The sequence below is a fragment of the Podarcis pityusensis genome (genome assembly GCF_964106645.2).
Source record: "Podarcis pityusensis genome assembly, chromosome: 1".
Lineage (NCBI taxonomy): Eukaryota > Metazoa > Chordata > Lepidosauria > Squamata > Lacertidae > Podarcis > Podarcis pityusensis.
The window spans coordinates 41,058,373-41,072,936 of record NC_138028.1 but is presented as its reverse complement, the minus strand read 5'-3'; the positions used below and the strand labels follow the sequence as shown (position 1 = coordinate 41,072,936).

General features: G+C 42.5%; 2 protein-coding genes across 2 annotated transcripts in view; one reads left to right on the top strand and one right to left on the bottom strand.

Annotated features, from left to right (window-relative positions):
• The window catches only part of FMN1 (formin 1), a 122,909-nt gene that overhangs the window by 3,663 nt on the left and 104,682 nt on the right, over positions 1–14,564 (top strand). The window contains exon 2 of the mRNA XM_080977705.1: positions 1–118. Coding sequence (XP_080833831.1) covers positions 1–118 — 118 coding nt within the window. The remainder of the gene's footprint in view (positions 119–14,564) is intronic.
• The window catches only part of LOC308462202 (uncharacterized protein), a gene marked incomplete at its 5' end in the record, with an annotated part of 49,491 nt that overhangs the window by 33,422 nt on the left and 1,505 nt on the right, over positions 1–14,564 (bottom strand). The window contains one exon of the transcript XR_013979063.1: positions 12,177–12,311. The remainder of the gene's footprint in view (positions 1–12,176; positions 12,312–14,564) is intronic.

Genomic DNA, 14,564 nt, shown 5'->3' with positions numbered 1-14,564 from the left:
ACTGATGCAGTACTTTCCGATCAGGATGACAAGACTCCTGGTAGACTGCAGACTGTCTGGCCACCACCCAAAGCAAAGGATGAAGAAGAGAAAGTAGGATTAAAATATACAGAAGCAGGTAATATACCATGGCAAAATGTCTATTTAAAAAACACCACCACCACCTGAACCTGTTATCCAGTTTCTAGCGCTGGCTCTTTCACAATAGTTATATTTTACTCAAAAGAAAAAGTTGATTGCTTTGTGTCTGGTGCTGTAATTAGTTTTCAAAGACTGACAGGTAGGAATTTTGTTACAGGTAGATTTTCAACAGGTGTATGATAGCCTGGTCAGTCCAGACTGTCAAAAACCCATCTATACTAGTATAGAAGCTTCCCAGCCAACATGAGTGTGGTAAAATAAATACTATACTCATAATGTAATAATACCTGTTTTCCTTACACATGTCATGGGTGGCATTCAATACTAGCTCCATTCAGATTAGACCAATTGAAGTTAATTATCATGACTAAGTCAGGTTAATTAATTTAATGGGTCTGGTCTGAATAGGACTTAGTTGAATACAACCCATTACCTCAGTGCGGGGGGGGGGGGGGATATCCTGCATGGAGCCTTCTTTGGTGTTTCTTCAGTATTGATAACAGAAGTCAGTAATAAGAGTAGAGTTGTAAGGGACCCTGAGGGTCATCTAGTTCAACCCCCTGCAGTGCCAAGATCCCAACTAAAGCACCCATGGATTAATTCGGAAAAGGAATGTTCATTGTAACTGACTGTGTCATTCAGATTTTAAAAAGCATTTTATGGCAATAGGTAGGCAAGCTACACAGCAAAAAGTACCCCAAGCTAATTTAACAATTCTGCATTCATGTGCAAGCTCCCTTTATAACATTTTGAAGTAGTCCCATCATTGCCTTGCTAGAGAGTTTGTACAAATTATCCCATGTAGACATAGCTATTCATCCCTGAAACTCTTCAACAGAAGTGCCATTTTGGTCTGTTTTAGATTCTGCTTTGGTTACGGTTTACAGTAATTGATTCTAATTTTGTTTTGCATGCTGTTACTGTATATACCGTACATACACATATCTCCATTGCCAAAAACATGATTACACAACTTGCCTGGCATCTAAATTGGCAAACCAGCTGGGATATTTCAACAGAGGTAAAAAAAAAAAAAAAAAGTAGGGAAAATAGATTTTATAAATAAATAAATAAATAGCTTGAAATAATCCACTGTGTCTGACCATATATATCCAAAGGCATGTTAAACAGGAACAAAAACATATTTGCTCTCTGCTCATATAAAGTGTAATTATGGCAATCTCTGTGCCAAACCTTCATATTACCAGCTTGCTTCTTAATAGTATGTGTTTGTATTATGCTAAATACAAGTTGGTGTCGGAATGATCCTTTGCAAGGGCTTTTAAATGTGGGATGTTAGGATCATGGTAAAGCGAATCGCTACTTCAGTTTTGACGCCGTCATAGATTCCTCAATAGTGTTTGAGAGACGGAGGGGGAGTTAAAATGTAGAAGGAATAATATTAATTGTTCTGTTCTCTGTTTATAGGCTATTTACGTTTCCTCCTAAGTGCCCTATGGGATTATCAGGCCTTTGGCAAATTAACCGTCTATGGACTTTTAAACTTGGGGCAGGGTATTGTTTTGTTTGTTATTATGTTATGTATTTGTCTGTTTTTACACTGGCCCTCAGATGAAGAATGGTATAATAATAATAATAATAATAATAATAATAATAAGGCTAGGAATGAAGCAGTACATAGGGACCTACCTGGCACATGTTTTTCTTCTACATTTTCTCTCATCACAATATGGTTCCATCTTTTGTGATGACCACCATAGGAGAGGGGTCATGGTAAGAGGAGGGCAAGGCCCAATTTCTACCATTCATTGACTGATGGTGGCAGAAGTAGTGAGAGACCACTGTGAGAGAAATTGTCCTTGCTAAATGGTTTGCCAGAAGCGGCTTAATCATGCTGGCCACATGAACCGGAAGTCTGCGGACAAACGCCGGCTCCCTTGGCCAGTAAAACGAGATGAGCGCGCAACCCCAGAGTCATCCGCAAGTGAACCTAATGGTCAGGGGTACCTTTACCTTTAAATAGTAGCCTGAATGGGTTGCCTTTACAGCTCTGCTGCCTAGCTGCTGTGTTTGTTGCTTGTGGGTGGGATGGAAGTACAGACTTTAAAAAAAACACCACATTTTTCATTAAGGCATTTTATTTCTTTTCTTAATATTCTTTCCCTTAACTTTCCTATTTAAAAATAATATATATACCTATTGTTGTGAGAAAAGTGGAACACTGTAGATCTTGTGTATAATGCTGCCAGATGTTGGTGCAGCGATTTGAGTGGAATTTATCAGCATACCAAATGTATTGTAATTTGCTCAGAGCTTGGATTCTGAAGTAATGTCATTACTCATTCAGTGACTGAAAGAGATGGGAATTTAGCAGTGACTAAGATGTAACAGGACAGTTGTACCATATTCAGATGAGTTAGGTGGAGCATTTATAAACTTCACTTTCATGCTCTTCATACAAGAGGCTTTTTGATACCCTCTCACTGCTGTATAATTACCCTTGAAGCTGATCCAGAAGATCCATAAACATAGAATTTTTCTCATTCCCATTAGTATCAGTGATGCTATCACAATGGTTGTGCTCAAATCTGCAATGATTTCTTGTTTAGCTGTTCATTGGGTTATAGATGCAAAAAGTTGCCAAACAGGTCTTTCCTCTTGCTAAGAAATGTGAGATGTGCTTCCTTTCACTGACTGTATTCAAAATAATGTTTAATGAGAGCCTTTTCTCTTCATGTGCAATATATTTCCCTTGGCCATAAATAATGCTTACTGACTATACCTATTTTTGGGTGGGATTCAATCACATACAGTACTGACAAATTCATGTTGTGCAATTAAAGTTGATTTGAACCCCTTGCACAACATGCCTGCTTCTCCCCGAAACTAGACTTTTTTTTGCAATAAGGAAAGTGATGGGAAAATGCACTGTAAAGCTTGATGCAACACTGTCTAACTTCCTTGCAAACAAACCACAACGTATGTTCAATAAACAGGTCATCTGGAAATGACTGATAATACTAATTTCTAACACTTTCCTAACCTACACAAGCAGCTATGGCCAGACAATAATGTAGATATACCGTATTTTTCGCTCTATAGGACGCACTTTTTCCCTCCTAAAAAGCAAGGGAAAATGTGTGTGTGTCCTATGGAGCGAATGCAAGGGGGAGGCAGGCGGGAAAAGCCCCCAAGAGCCGCACACAAGCTTCCTGCGCTCTTGCGGGCTTTTCCCCAGGAGGGAGAAGGGACTGACTGGCTGCATCAGTCCCTTCTCCCACCTCCCAGAAAAGCCAGGAGAAGCCGCGCAGCCCCTTTAAAGAGCTGGCGGCTTCTGCCGGTTTTGCGGGAGGTGGTGGAATCCCCCCCCCACCTCCCAGAAAAGCCAGGAGAAGCCGCGCTGTAAGCAGCTCCTCTCCCACTTTCCTGCTTCAAAGCAACTACGGAGGAGGGAAGGAAGGGGACCATGGATCCTCTGCTAGCGAAGGCAGCGGATTCCCTCCTCTCGGGCTCCCTTTGAAACAGCAAAGTGGGAGGGGAGCAGCTTACACTTGTGTAAGCAGCTCCTCTCCCACTTTCCTGCTTCAAATCAATCACGGAAGAGGGAAGGAAGGGGACCATGGATCCTCTGCTTGCGGCTGCAGAGGATTCCCTCCTCCTGGGCTCCCTTTGAAGCAGCAAAGTGGGAGGGGAGCAGCTTACACTCCTCTCCCACTTTCCTGCTTCAAAGTGGATGGAATCCACTGCAGTTGTGAGCAGAGGATCCATGGCTCCGCTTCCTTCCCTCGAAGCAGGGTGTGGGGGTGCAGGGGAGAAAGAGGGCAGGAAATAGATGCCGGGCAGGAAGACACAACCACACTTTGACCACTGGAATGTCCACCCTAGCCTCCCCAGATTTCCACTGAGACGGCCAGGCTAATCTCAATGGCCATAAGTCAGGTTCAGCATTATTAACTGGACTTAGATAAGCCATGGTTCCCCTTCCTACCCTCCTCTGAGGCTCGATTTAAAGCAGCAAAGCAGACAGGAGCCGCCCGCTTTGCTGCTTTAAATAGTTTAGTGCAACATTTGATTCAGAATATTTTTGTGTGTGTTTTCCTCCTCTAAAAATAGGTGCGCCCTATTGTCAGGTGCGCCCTATGGTGCGAAAAATACGGTAATTATGCAGCTTCTGTGTCTAGAGCAGGGGTCAGCAAACTTTTTCAGCAGGTGGCTGGTCCACTGTCCCTCAGACCTTGTGGGGGGCCGGACTATATTTTAAGAAAAAAAATGAACGAATTCCTATGCCCCACAAATAACCCAGAGATGCATTTTAAATAAAGGCACACATTCTGCTCATGTAAAAACACCAGGCAGGCCCCACAAATATCCCAGAGATGCATTTTAAATAAAAGGACACATTCTACTCATGTCAAAATATGCTGATTCCTGGACCATCTGCGGGTCAGATTTAGAAGGCAGTTGGGCCGCATCCGGCCCCCGGGCCTTAGTTTGCCTACCCATGGTCTAGAGGCTAGCTTAAGGGAGGCCCAGCCTGTGTGTCAGGCTTTGGCCTAGTATTGGGGGTCCATTTCAGGCATGGATGTATGAAGATCAGAAGGACGGTAGATGATGTCACAGATGGGATGGAGGTTAGGCACTGGATCAGAGGGCTCAGATGAAAGTGTGACATCAAAGTCAGGCAGAAGGTTCCATGACAGCATAGAGAGTTGAAGGGGTCAGAAGTATGGCAAGCAGAAGTCTCAATCTGAGGCAGCAAGGTAGTAGGCAGAGTCCTCCCATTCAAGGTGGGTTACAGTCAGTTAACATTTCTTTGAGAGTTTGTCCCCAAGAATTCATCCTGAGTTTCTTCCCAAAGGCACTTTCTAGGGCAAGAGTTTTCTATCAGGGGCCATTGACCCACAGAAACAAATAAAGAAGAAAAATAATAATTTCAGGTTTTTTGTTTTGCTTTTTAGACAATGTTCAGTAGGTTTTGTGTGCTTTTTCTCCACTGTGATGACTGAATCTGCTTTTCCTTAGTGAGCCATTGAGCTCTTGTCTGGCACATACAGAGCTCCTTTGTTCTCTTTCCCTCACCACATCTCGGGTTGTAAACAGGATTGTGCTGTTTTCCTAAGCTGCTCTAGCCCCCAGTTCCTAATGTATTTGATATTGTTTATAAATCCTTTGAATGGAAGGGCCGTGCTTCCCAGAGGTGGGCATTTTGGTGTTGTTGGCATAGAACTCGTGTTGTTTCCATTATCTTGATTTTGGTTGCCATGGCCTGGTGGCATTTACAAGCTTGGGAGGGGACAGCAAGCAGGGAGTGGTCCCTCAAAATATGCGATGGGTGCTCACTTCAGCACTCTTGCTGCTGCCTTTCCCCTGGTGGGAGGAAGCAGTGCTCCCCAAATCTGCTCTGGAGTGTCTGCAGCAGGAAAAAGCAGAATGGGAAGTCCTGATAATGCAGGCCAGATGCCATAATTACATATCATCCTAAACATCGATCAAAGGTGTTGGCTAAACTAAGTTTGTGTTCTCTCATCAGAAAGTTTACTAAATGATCAAATTGAGCCCCAAAAATGTGTAGTAGGAGGCATCATAGACTTGCAAACTGACAGTGAAATCTAAGGGTGTTAAAATTTGTGTACCATTGTTTCACTTATGTTATGTTATCTGGTAGTGTGAAAATATTGAATGTTTTATTTCACTGTTATGTTTATGATACTACAGTATGATCAAGTAGTTTTGAGTCAACAATAAATGATGATGGTATTGTCATGTTCCAAGTCTACTGAAAGGCTTTCATATCTGTTTTTGGGGGGAGGGTCTTTTGGGGCGGGTTTTGTTACAAAAGCAGTGGTTCTAATTTGCAAAAACGTTTTCATTTAAAAAGCTTATATTAAAAATGAGAAAAGTAGCAATTTCCATTGACTGGATGATAATGTTGGAAATAATCTTACTGAGATACAATTCATGACACATTTGTTCTTTTCTGTAGCATTTTCCTCATTAATTGTGTATATTGACAAGTCCCTTCTTCTTCATTGCCTTTTTAAGTTACTTCATCCTGCAGCAAAGTCATGCCGTTTCTATGGCACCTCAATTTCCATGGCAACAGTCTTTGACGCTATAAACACTATTTTTATGCCAGTGTGAGAAAGAGAAGCAAGGTTGTGAATGAGAAACCTCTTATTAGACCAAAAGGGCCTTAAATAAAATATTGAGAATAGAACTGTATATAACAGAAAAAATATATTTCAGCTGTGTTTTGAATTGGCCTCTCATAACTCACAATGTGATTTATGGAGGAGGCAAGACCCTCTTCAAGTGTAATGCTGGGGGACCCCTCCCCGCTTCGCATATAAACCATATATAATAAAGACATCACAGTCTCTGCTGTGCCTTATTTCCCAAAAGTAAACACAGACCTCGGGTAAGCACCTGAAACTGTGAAAATTGGGGGACGACGTGTAATAATATTAAAAACATCCCACCCACTTCTAAAAGGCCACAGATGGTTAAAGGTGAAAGGCCTGGTTATAGAGGAAAGCTTTTGCGTAGCGCCTAAAGATATGTATAATGATGGTGCCAGATGAACCTCCCTGGACAGAGCTGTCCACCAACAGACAGCCACAGCATAAAAAGGCCTATCCTCATGTTGCCATCCCTGGATCTCATGGAGGGGCCACATGAAGAAGGGCCTCAGATGATGACTGAAGGGTCTGGGTCTGGTTCATATGGGGTCTGCAATTCTGAGCTGTTTAAGGCTTTATATATCAAAACTAGTACTTTGAATTGGGCCCAGAAACTACAGTGGTACCTCAGGTTACAAACACTTCGGGTTACAGACTCCGCTAACCTGGAAGTAGTACCTCGGGTTAAGAACTTTACCTCAGGATGAGAACAGAAATTGCGTGGTGGCGGCACGGCGGTGGCCCCATTAGCTAAAGTGGTACCTCAGGTTAAGAACAGTTTCAGGTTAAGAACGGACCTCCGGAACGAATTAAGTTCGTAACCAGAGTTACCATTGTAATTGGCAACTAGTGCAGTCAGGTCAGAATCGGTGTTATATGTCCAAAAGTAATATGAGGCCCCATCCTTGGGAATTGAGCAAACCCACCCCCAAACAGCAGCACAGAACACTTTCTAGGTCAAGTGAGGAAATATAGGTATCAATAACCAGATTGTAATATAGACAAGGAATCCAGTACTCTTTACAGGCAAACTTACGACACACTGGCAGCACTTTCTAAAGTGAGAAATGAAGAGGATAAGTAGCCCCTGTGCAGTTCTCCAGTTCCAGTTGCCCCCTTTCTGAAGCACTGTTTCCAATTTTAAAAGAGCCATCGGAATACTGTTTTATTACTTTGTGTGCGGTGTAGCTTTGTTAAAGTAAGGCACTAATTCAAGAGAAGTAGTCAAAGGATTTTGTTAAAGTTCCTCAGATTTGCTATTGTTATTAGTAATCTAGGGGAGGTGGTAGGAATTTGCTTATGGTATTTCAGATGGCACCAAACTAGGAGGCATTGCAAATATTGCAAATATTATTAGGAAATCATGCAGAATTAATTGGATGGCCTCATGAACTGAAATGATGATGATGATGATGATGATGATGGTAACACGTCAGAATTGTGATTGCTTGTTTGATTCTGGTTAGAGCAAGTGCAAGCCATAGTTTGTTGGTGTGCATGTAATGGGAAACTGTGGTTTGTACTGAACAAAACCAATCTGTGTTTGGAAGGTGTAAAAAATGTATGTGAGCCTATGACACATTCCTTATTCTCTAAAACATGCTTATGCCTAAACTGAATGTGTCTTATAGGATTATTAGGATTAGATTTTATGGAACAAAGTAGGTGTTCCATTATTACCGCTCCTCTGTTTGAAATAGGTGACAGGAGTGTGAAACATGTAAATGACATGCCTATTTAACCTTGTTAAATGTTTGCCAGCTGGGTGGTAATTATTTGCTGTACTGTAATCTTGAACGTTTGGCACTGAAACAGGATAATTAGAGTAGCATGTGATCCGGCAGCTGAATATATTTTTCCCCTGTAAACAAGGAGACAGCAAGATATTGACTCAGACAGAAACCAAGGTGCTATGCCCAGCTGTGGTGTTTTCATTACATCCTTACCGAGAGCACATGAGCCACCGGTGAAGTTATTAATGCCCTCTGTAAAATGAACGCATTGTAGATGTAGCTTTACTTGTTGCAGCTGTGGGGAAGGTCAGCTAGATAGCTACTATGGTGAATGAATGTTTACTCTGCTTTAACCACATTTATGCAAAAGTAACTTTGCATCTTTGCCATGCAAAGCTTCTTTTACTGTAGAAATAATTAACTAATTAACCTGTTCTTTTCCAGTTTTTCCTGGAGGGTATTAGGTATAAACATCAAGGTGCCAATAAGTGTGCTTACGAGATACACACACACACACACACACACACACACACACACCATCAGTTGACCCAGACATTACACGGCATAAATTGCAATGCACACAGCTACCAACAACCATTTTTAAACTTTTCTTTGTACGTGTTATGTGATCTGCTGTGGATCTCATTGGTTTGTTGAGGCATTTGCTTGCAAGTATTTTGTATTTTTAAAACTCTTACGTGCTGGCTACCTCTTCCCTCCCCATGTCTGCTCCTTATTATGCAAGATGAAGGTTATTATTATGAGGTTGCTGCCAGCTTCTGTGGCCAGGCTACTAGTGCCACACCAAGGACATTTTTAGTCATGGCACTTCAGTGATAGAATTCCCTCTTTAATGGCAATCCATATCCCTGACTCCTTTCAAAAAGCTGTTAGAATGTTCTTATTTTATAGCATCTTTGTGTCCTAAGCTACTGGGATGGTGACTGTGCTGTCTTTGTCTGATGATGTGTTTTGTTGGACTTTACTGTTTATAATGCTCATTCTTTTTTTAAATTTATTTTGCCATTTCAGCTACCTTGGGTTTCTTTTTATGCAAGGATTGCTTATTCTTCATTCATTCATTCATTCATTCATTTAGACGTACCAGTGTGGAGTTCTTAATTGCTGTTTTGTCATACGGTCCGGGCTTTCAAGGTGCGGACAAGTGTTTTTGAATTTGGTAGAGAGATGTGTAAAGCACACGTGCAGCTGAGTCAGGCCCTTGTCTCTGCTAACCCAGGTCTGCCTGCTGTGATGGATTTCAAATATCTGCCCAAAGTTGTTTCATAGCCTTGCTGCCTGGGATTCTTTGTCTGGAAATAACTGGGATTGAACTAACCTGGGACGCAAAGCACAGGAGCAGCACGTTCTGCTTCAGTGCTTGAGGCAAAACGGAATTAGTGTGCCACCCTGCAAGCCTCCCTTACCTGCATTGCGCAGTGTCACTCGCGAAGTGCTGGCAGTGGCACCGGCTTGCGGCAAGATCTCATGAGGGGCCCGGCCCTGGCAAAGCATGTGCTCTGCAACCTAGCTGTGGCCACAGCTGCACTGGTAGATCAGATGTGTCCTACAGAAAACGCTGCAGAAGTTCTACTAGTACCGTATCCATGTCAAAACAATGCTTTCTAATGGGAATGACAGCTTTTCCAGAGTGGGCCCCTCCTGCTGTTTTTTTATTGTTTCCTGGGCGCCCTCTGGAAATCAAAAGACAGCTCCAGTTGTGGGAGACAAAATGGCTTCATCTTTTCTTCCTTGTCTTGAAGACCTTGAGCAGTGCCGGATTTACGTATAAGCTAAACAAGCTATAGCTTAGGGCTCCACTCTCTTGGGGGGCCCCCCCAAAAAAAAAGAAATAAAGAAAACTGGATGTATATTTCCAAAATGTAAGATAAAAAACAAATAAAATAAAACCTACATACAGCAACAGTGTTTTGTGTTGTGTAGGTTCCTTTGATGTAAGTAATGGGCCCCGCCTGCTAGCCTGCTCCCTAAAATATCACTAGTTTGCTCATTTCTTTATATAGGGTGCCTACATTCTGCATGGACTGGTTGCATGGCAACATGTGCAAATGGCTTTAGATACCTATTAGGTCCATAAATTAACATATAGCATATATTCAACACACAAAAATAGCGACAATTTGTTGTTGACAAAGGACAGCTGGACATATAAAGGGCCCCATTACGTTCAGTAGCTTAGGGCCTCATCAGACCTAAATCCGGCCCTGACCTTGAGCCATACAAAGCAAAGGTATATTGCAATCTAGAAGGCTGTAATAGATCCCACTTTAAATTCCAAAGAATCTGTCATGTGGTTGGGGGGCAGGGCCAGGGGTGGTACCGCATTTCTATAAACTTTTGCTGCATCGCAGATGTTTGATCCAGGAATACAAAGTTTTGTGAGACAGTGAATTAAATCGCTCCACCCAAACTTTGGAGTGGCTAGTACAGTAGAAGCTGGAATAGTTTTGGCAGTTCTTTGCAGGCATCTGCAAAGAGGCTGAGTCACTCTGTTCTTACCCAGTCACTCTCCAATATAGCATTTCCTCCCTCTTTTGTAAAGCATTTTTCTTGGAGCTGGGATTGAAATTATCCTAGCCATTTATTTTGCTAATAATACCCATTAGTTCCAAACATTCCCACAAAGTGTAGTTTGTAAAACTTATTTGAAACTTATTTTTAACACGATATCACATTATATTCATTGTTGTGTATCTGTATTTCCCTTAGTTCTTATTTAAACACATGGAAAGCAGGCATGAGTGTAATTATTCCATGCATCTTGATTTTTACTTAGATCTGGTTTGCATAAAGTCATTTGTACAAGTTAGAAAAACCAAATGCCATTGTTTCAGAAAGCTTGGGCAGCCTAGCACCTTCAGTTCAGTTTTGAGGATGTCTAATTTGCAAAATAGAACTTGTCTGGTGCATTTTAATGGCATTGAGCTTCAGTAGACTAAATATGTGCTACCGACATCTAGTGGTGAAATTAGAAAATTACACGAGGGACATTTAAAAAACTGCAAGGTGGGGGTGGGAGAATCAGAGCGACCAAAGAAAACATTATACAGGACCTGTATGTTACCATTTCTTACTGGACTTTTCAGTTGCAGCAACTCTGCAATGAGTCTGGACAGTGAATGGTGAGGGGAAGGGGCTCCTTAATCCTTTTCCTTCTTTCTAGCCATTTTTCTACTAAAAAAATCACATTCCCTACTGAAAAATTTACAAACAGTGTGTCTCTTCATACTACCTTCCATGTAGCTTTTAAAGCCTTTTATTTGAAGGGGTCTTCACAATATCTGGAGGTGCGTTAGTAGAGGAGTCCCCAACTTTGTTGAACCCAGGAGGCATTTAGAAAGCTTAAAAACTGTGCTATGAGCATCACAGGTTTCAGAGAAGAAAAACTGGCGATGCTCAGAACCTGCCCCTCTCCAAAAACACACAAAAAAAAACAGGCAGCAAATAAAAACCAATAAAATGCATACCAAAGGGGGGTGAAGGACCCTGTGCCAAACACACAACCCCTCTCCTAACCAAATAACCACCTCCTCCTCAAAATAGGGAGGGTCGGGGGGGGGGGGCTTGGTGGGTGATTGGCAACACATTGAGCACCCCAGCATTAGGTCTTCATTTCCCCCCAGAACCTTCTGTTATATTAGATTCAACAAAGAGTTTACATGTTGAGAGAGTGAATCACTTCTCCCTGTTCTCTCTTTCCAGACCACTCAGCCGTTTTGTAATTTCATTCTTCCCCACCAGATGTAGACGTATTTTAAGGCACTTTCCAAAAGCTGACACATCTGCTTCCTGGGTTTTTTAGCTACCAAATTTCCAGAAACGTTTCATCAGCCCAAGTCTACATCCATCCACACGTGATAATATCAATACCACTTGTTGAGGAACACAAGCAAATAGCAAAGAGAACCTGTACAAATGACGCTGACACAAAACCTCACACACACATTGAGTAAAATAGAAACATCGCCATCCGACCCACCCCCACCCACCATGGCCCCCTCCACCTCTCCCCCCCTTTCACTTCCCAATGTAACACTAATGTCTCAACAAATGAAACTGACCTGTAGAAAATGTAACTTGAAAAAAGAGACATTGCACATACTTTTGTAAACCAAGAAACCAAGAATAAGAATAAGAATACCACTTGTTGAGTCTCCCTAGCAAATGGATTCCAGAGGGCGTGGTGGGAAGTGAAAATGTCTTTTCATTAAATTGTTGGAAGAGTTGATTATTTGGTCTGCTCCATGGGCTGCCCCCAGTTTCAACACAAAGCTCCCTAAAACAAAGCAAAAAACAGACAAAACACCTATACCCACAAAAACTAATGAAACACAGACCAAAAAGCAGGAACCCCCCTCCCCCAAAAAACATTTCTAGTGTTTGTCTTCTGTTCCACTGGAGTTTTCTAGATTTTCAGCCCTCCTCCAAGCTATGCCACACCCTGTGTCCCTTCTGCTTCAGTACATTTCATTTACCAGTTGATTTGCGGTAATAAACAAAGGTAGCATATTAGTTGGCTAGCTCTGCATAGCCCTTGCTATGGCTTGAACAGGCTGCAATTTCAACTTACAATAGGGCACTCCCAGAACCTAAATTGAAGGCCGTGACTCAGGCCTTGAACGTGCAAAATAATCTGGGGAAAGTGCTGAATGTGTGTGAAGTGTCTTCCAGCTGAAAAACTCTGGTTAGTGCCCCAATTTATGTGATGAAGAGGAATCACGTGCAGGCCAGAGAGTGATTTCAAGCCTGACTTGAGCCATTGACACCTCTCATTTTACAGTGTCATTGATCTGAAGATAAAAGTGAAGAAAGAGATGAGGGAGGGAAGCATGAGGGCACAGAAAAGAAGATGTGAAGGTTGGAGGGAGACACAGAATTGGAAGGATGCTGAAAGCATTATGGGTATGTGAAAGTGTGAGCTGGAGAAGAAAGGATGAAGGCAGCCACTCATTTCTCTAATTATTGCCTGACCAGCTTTATGTGTTTGCACATATGTGTGTACACACACACACACACACACACACACACACATACTTCGCCATGATGCTATCCCACATGGTATATGTGAAAGTATGACAGCTACATAAGCAAGACTGGTCCTGTGCATCTTTCACATAGTCCCAGAATATTCTGCAAGCAAAGCCTCTTAAGCAGGATGAACCTAGAAAGATGAAAAACTGGCAGGGAAGGGACCACATACCAAGAAAAGCAGTCCTTGAGAGCACCTGTGTCTTTGTCACCTAGCACCACTGAGAGAAAGTTGAGATGAAATAGATTGCCTTTACACACACACACAAGCATCTTCTACCATTATCAATAATATTAGAAGCATCCGCACTAAGTTGTGCCCAGCTGCAGGAGAAAACAAGCTTGCTCCATCTTCCATGTGACAGCCTTTTAATATTTGAACATGGCTATCATATCTCCTCTCAGACGCTTCTTTTCCAGGCTGACCATACCCAGCTCCCTCAACTGCTCATCTTGACGCTTGGTTTCCAGATCCTTGATCACCTTGATTGCCTTTCTCTGCACACATTATAGCTTGTCAATATCCTTCTTAAATTGTGGTGTCAAAAATTGGACAGAGTACTCCAGTAGTGGTCTGACCAAGGCAGAATAGAGCGGGACTATTATTTCTCTTGATTGGGACATTGTACTTTTGTTGATGCAGCCTAGAATAGCATTAGCTTTTTTGCTGCTGCATCACACTGTTGGCTCATGTTAAGCTTGTGGTCCACCAAGACCCCTAGATCCTTTTCACACGTACTACTGCCAATCCAGATGTCCCCTGACTTATATTTGTGCAGCTGGTTCTTCCTGCCTAAGTGCAGAACCTTCCATTTGTCCCTATTGAAATTTATTTTGTTTATTTGGGCCCAGTTCTCCAATCTGTTAAGATCATTTTGAATCTCAATTCTATCTTTTACAGCACTGACTACCCCTCCTAGCTGGGTGTCATTTGCAAATTTGATGAGCATCCCCTCAATTCCTTCATCCAAGTCATTTATAAAGATATTGAACAACAACAGGCTCAGGACAGAACCCTGTGGCACCCCACTTGTCACTTTTTCCAGGATGATAAGGAATCATTAGAGAGCACTATAATTTCAAGGTCTCCTTTCAGAATTATTGTAGCCAATCCAGAGCTGTACATGGGTTTGTTAGGTTTATAAAATAGCATCCTTCTTTCTTTTTAACTACATTGATCTAATATCTTTGTGTGATGACCAGTCACCAAGTCCGTAGAAAACTCTGTACAGTCCAGGAGTGTAGCGTGGGGGGTGCATAGCTCCAGGCGCATGATTTTGAGCGGGTGCCGGCTGCCGGGGGTCTCTGGGCCTGGCCTAGCTATTGTGCCCCTTGCACCCTCGCTGAAGGGCTGCCTGGCCAGTGATGTGGGGATGCACCTGCCAAGGGCCACGTCGGCTAACCAGGCTCCCCCCTGCACACCCTCCATGCTCCTTGCCCGCCTGGCAGCAGCAGCAACTATTTGACTGTGCCAATAAAAGGATGCAACGCCACTGGTACA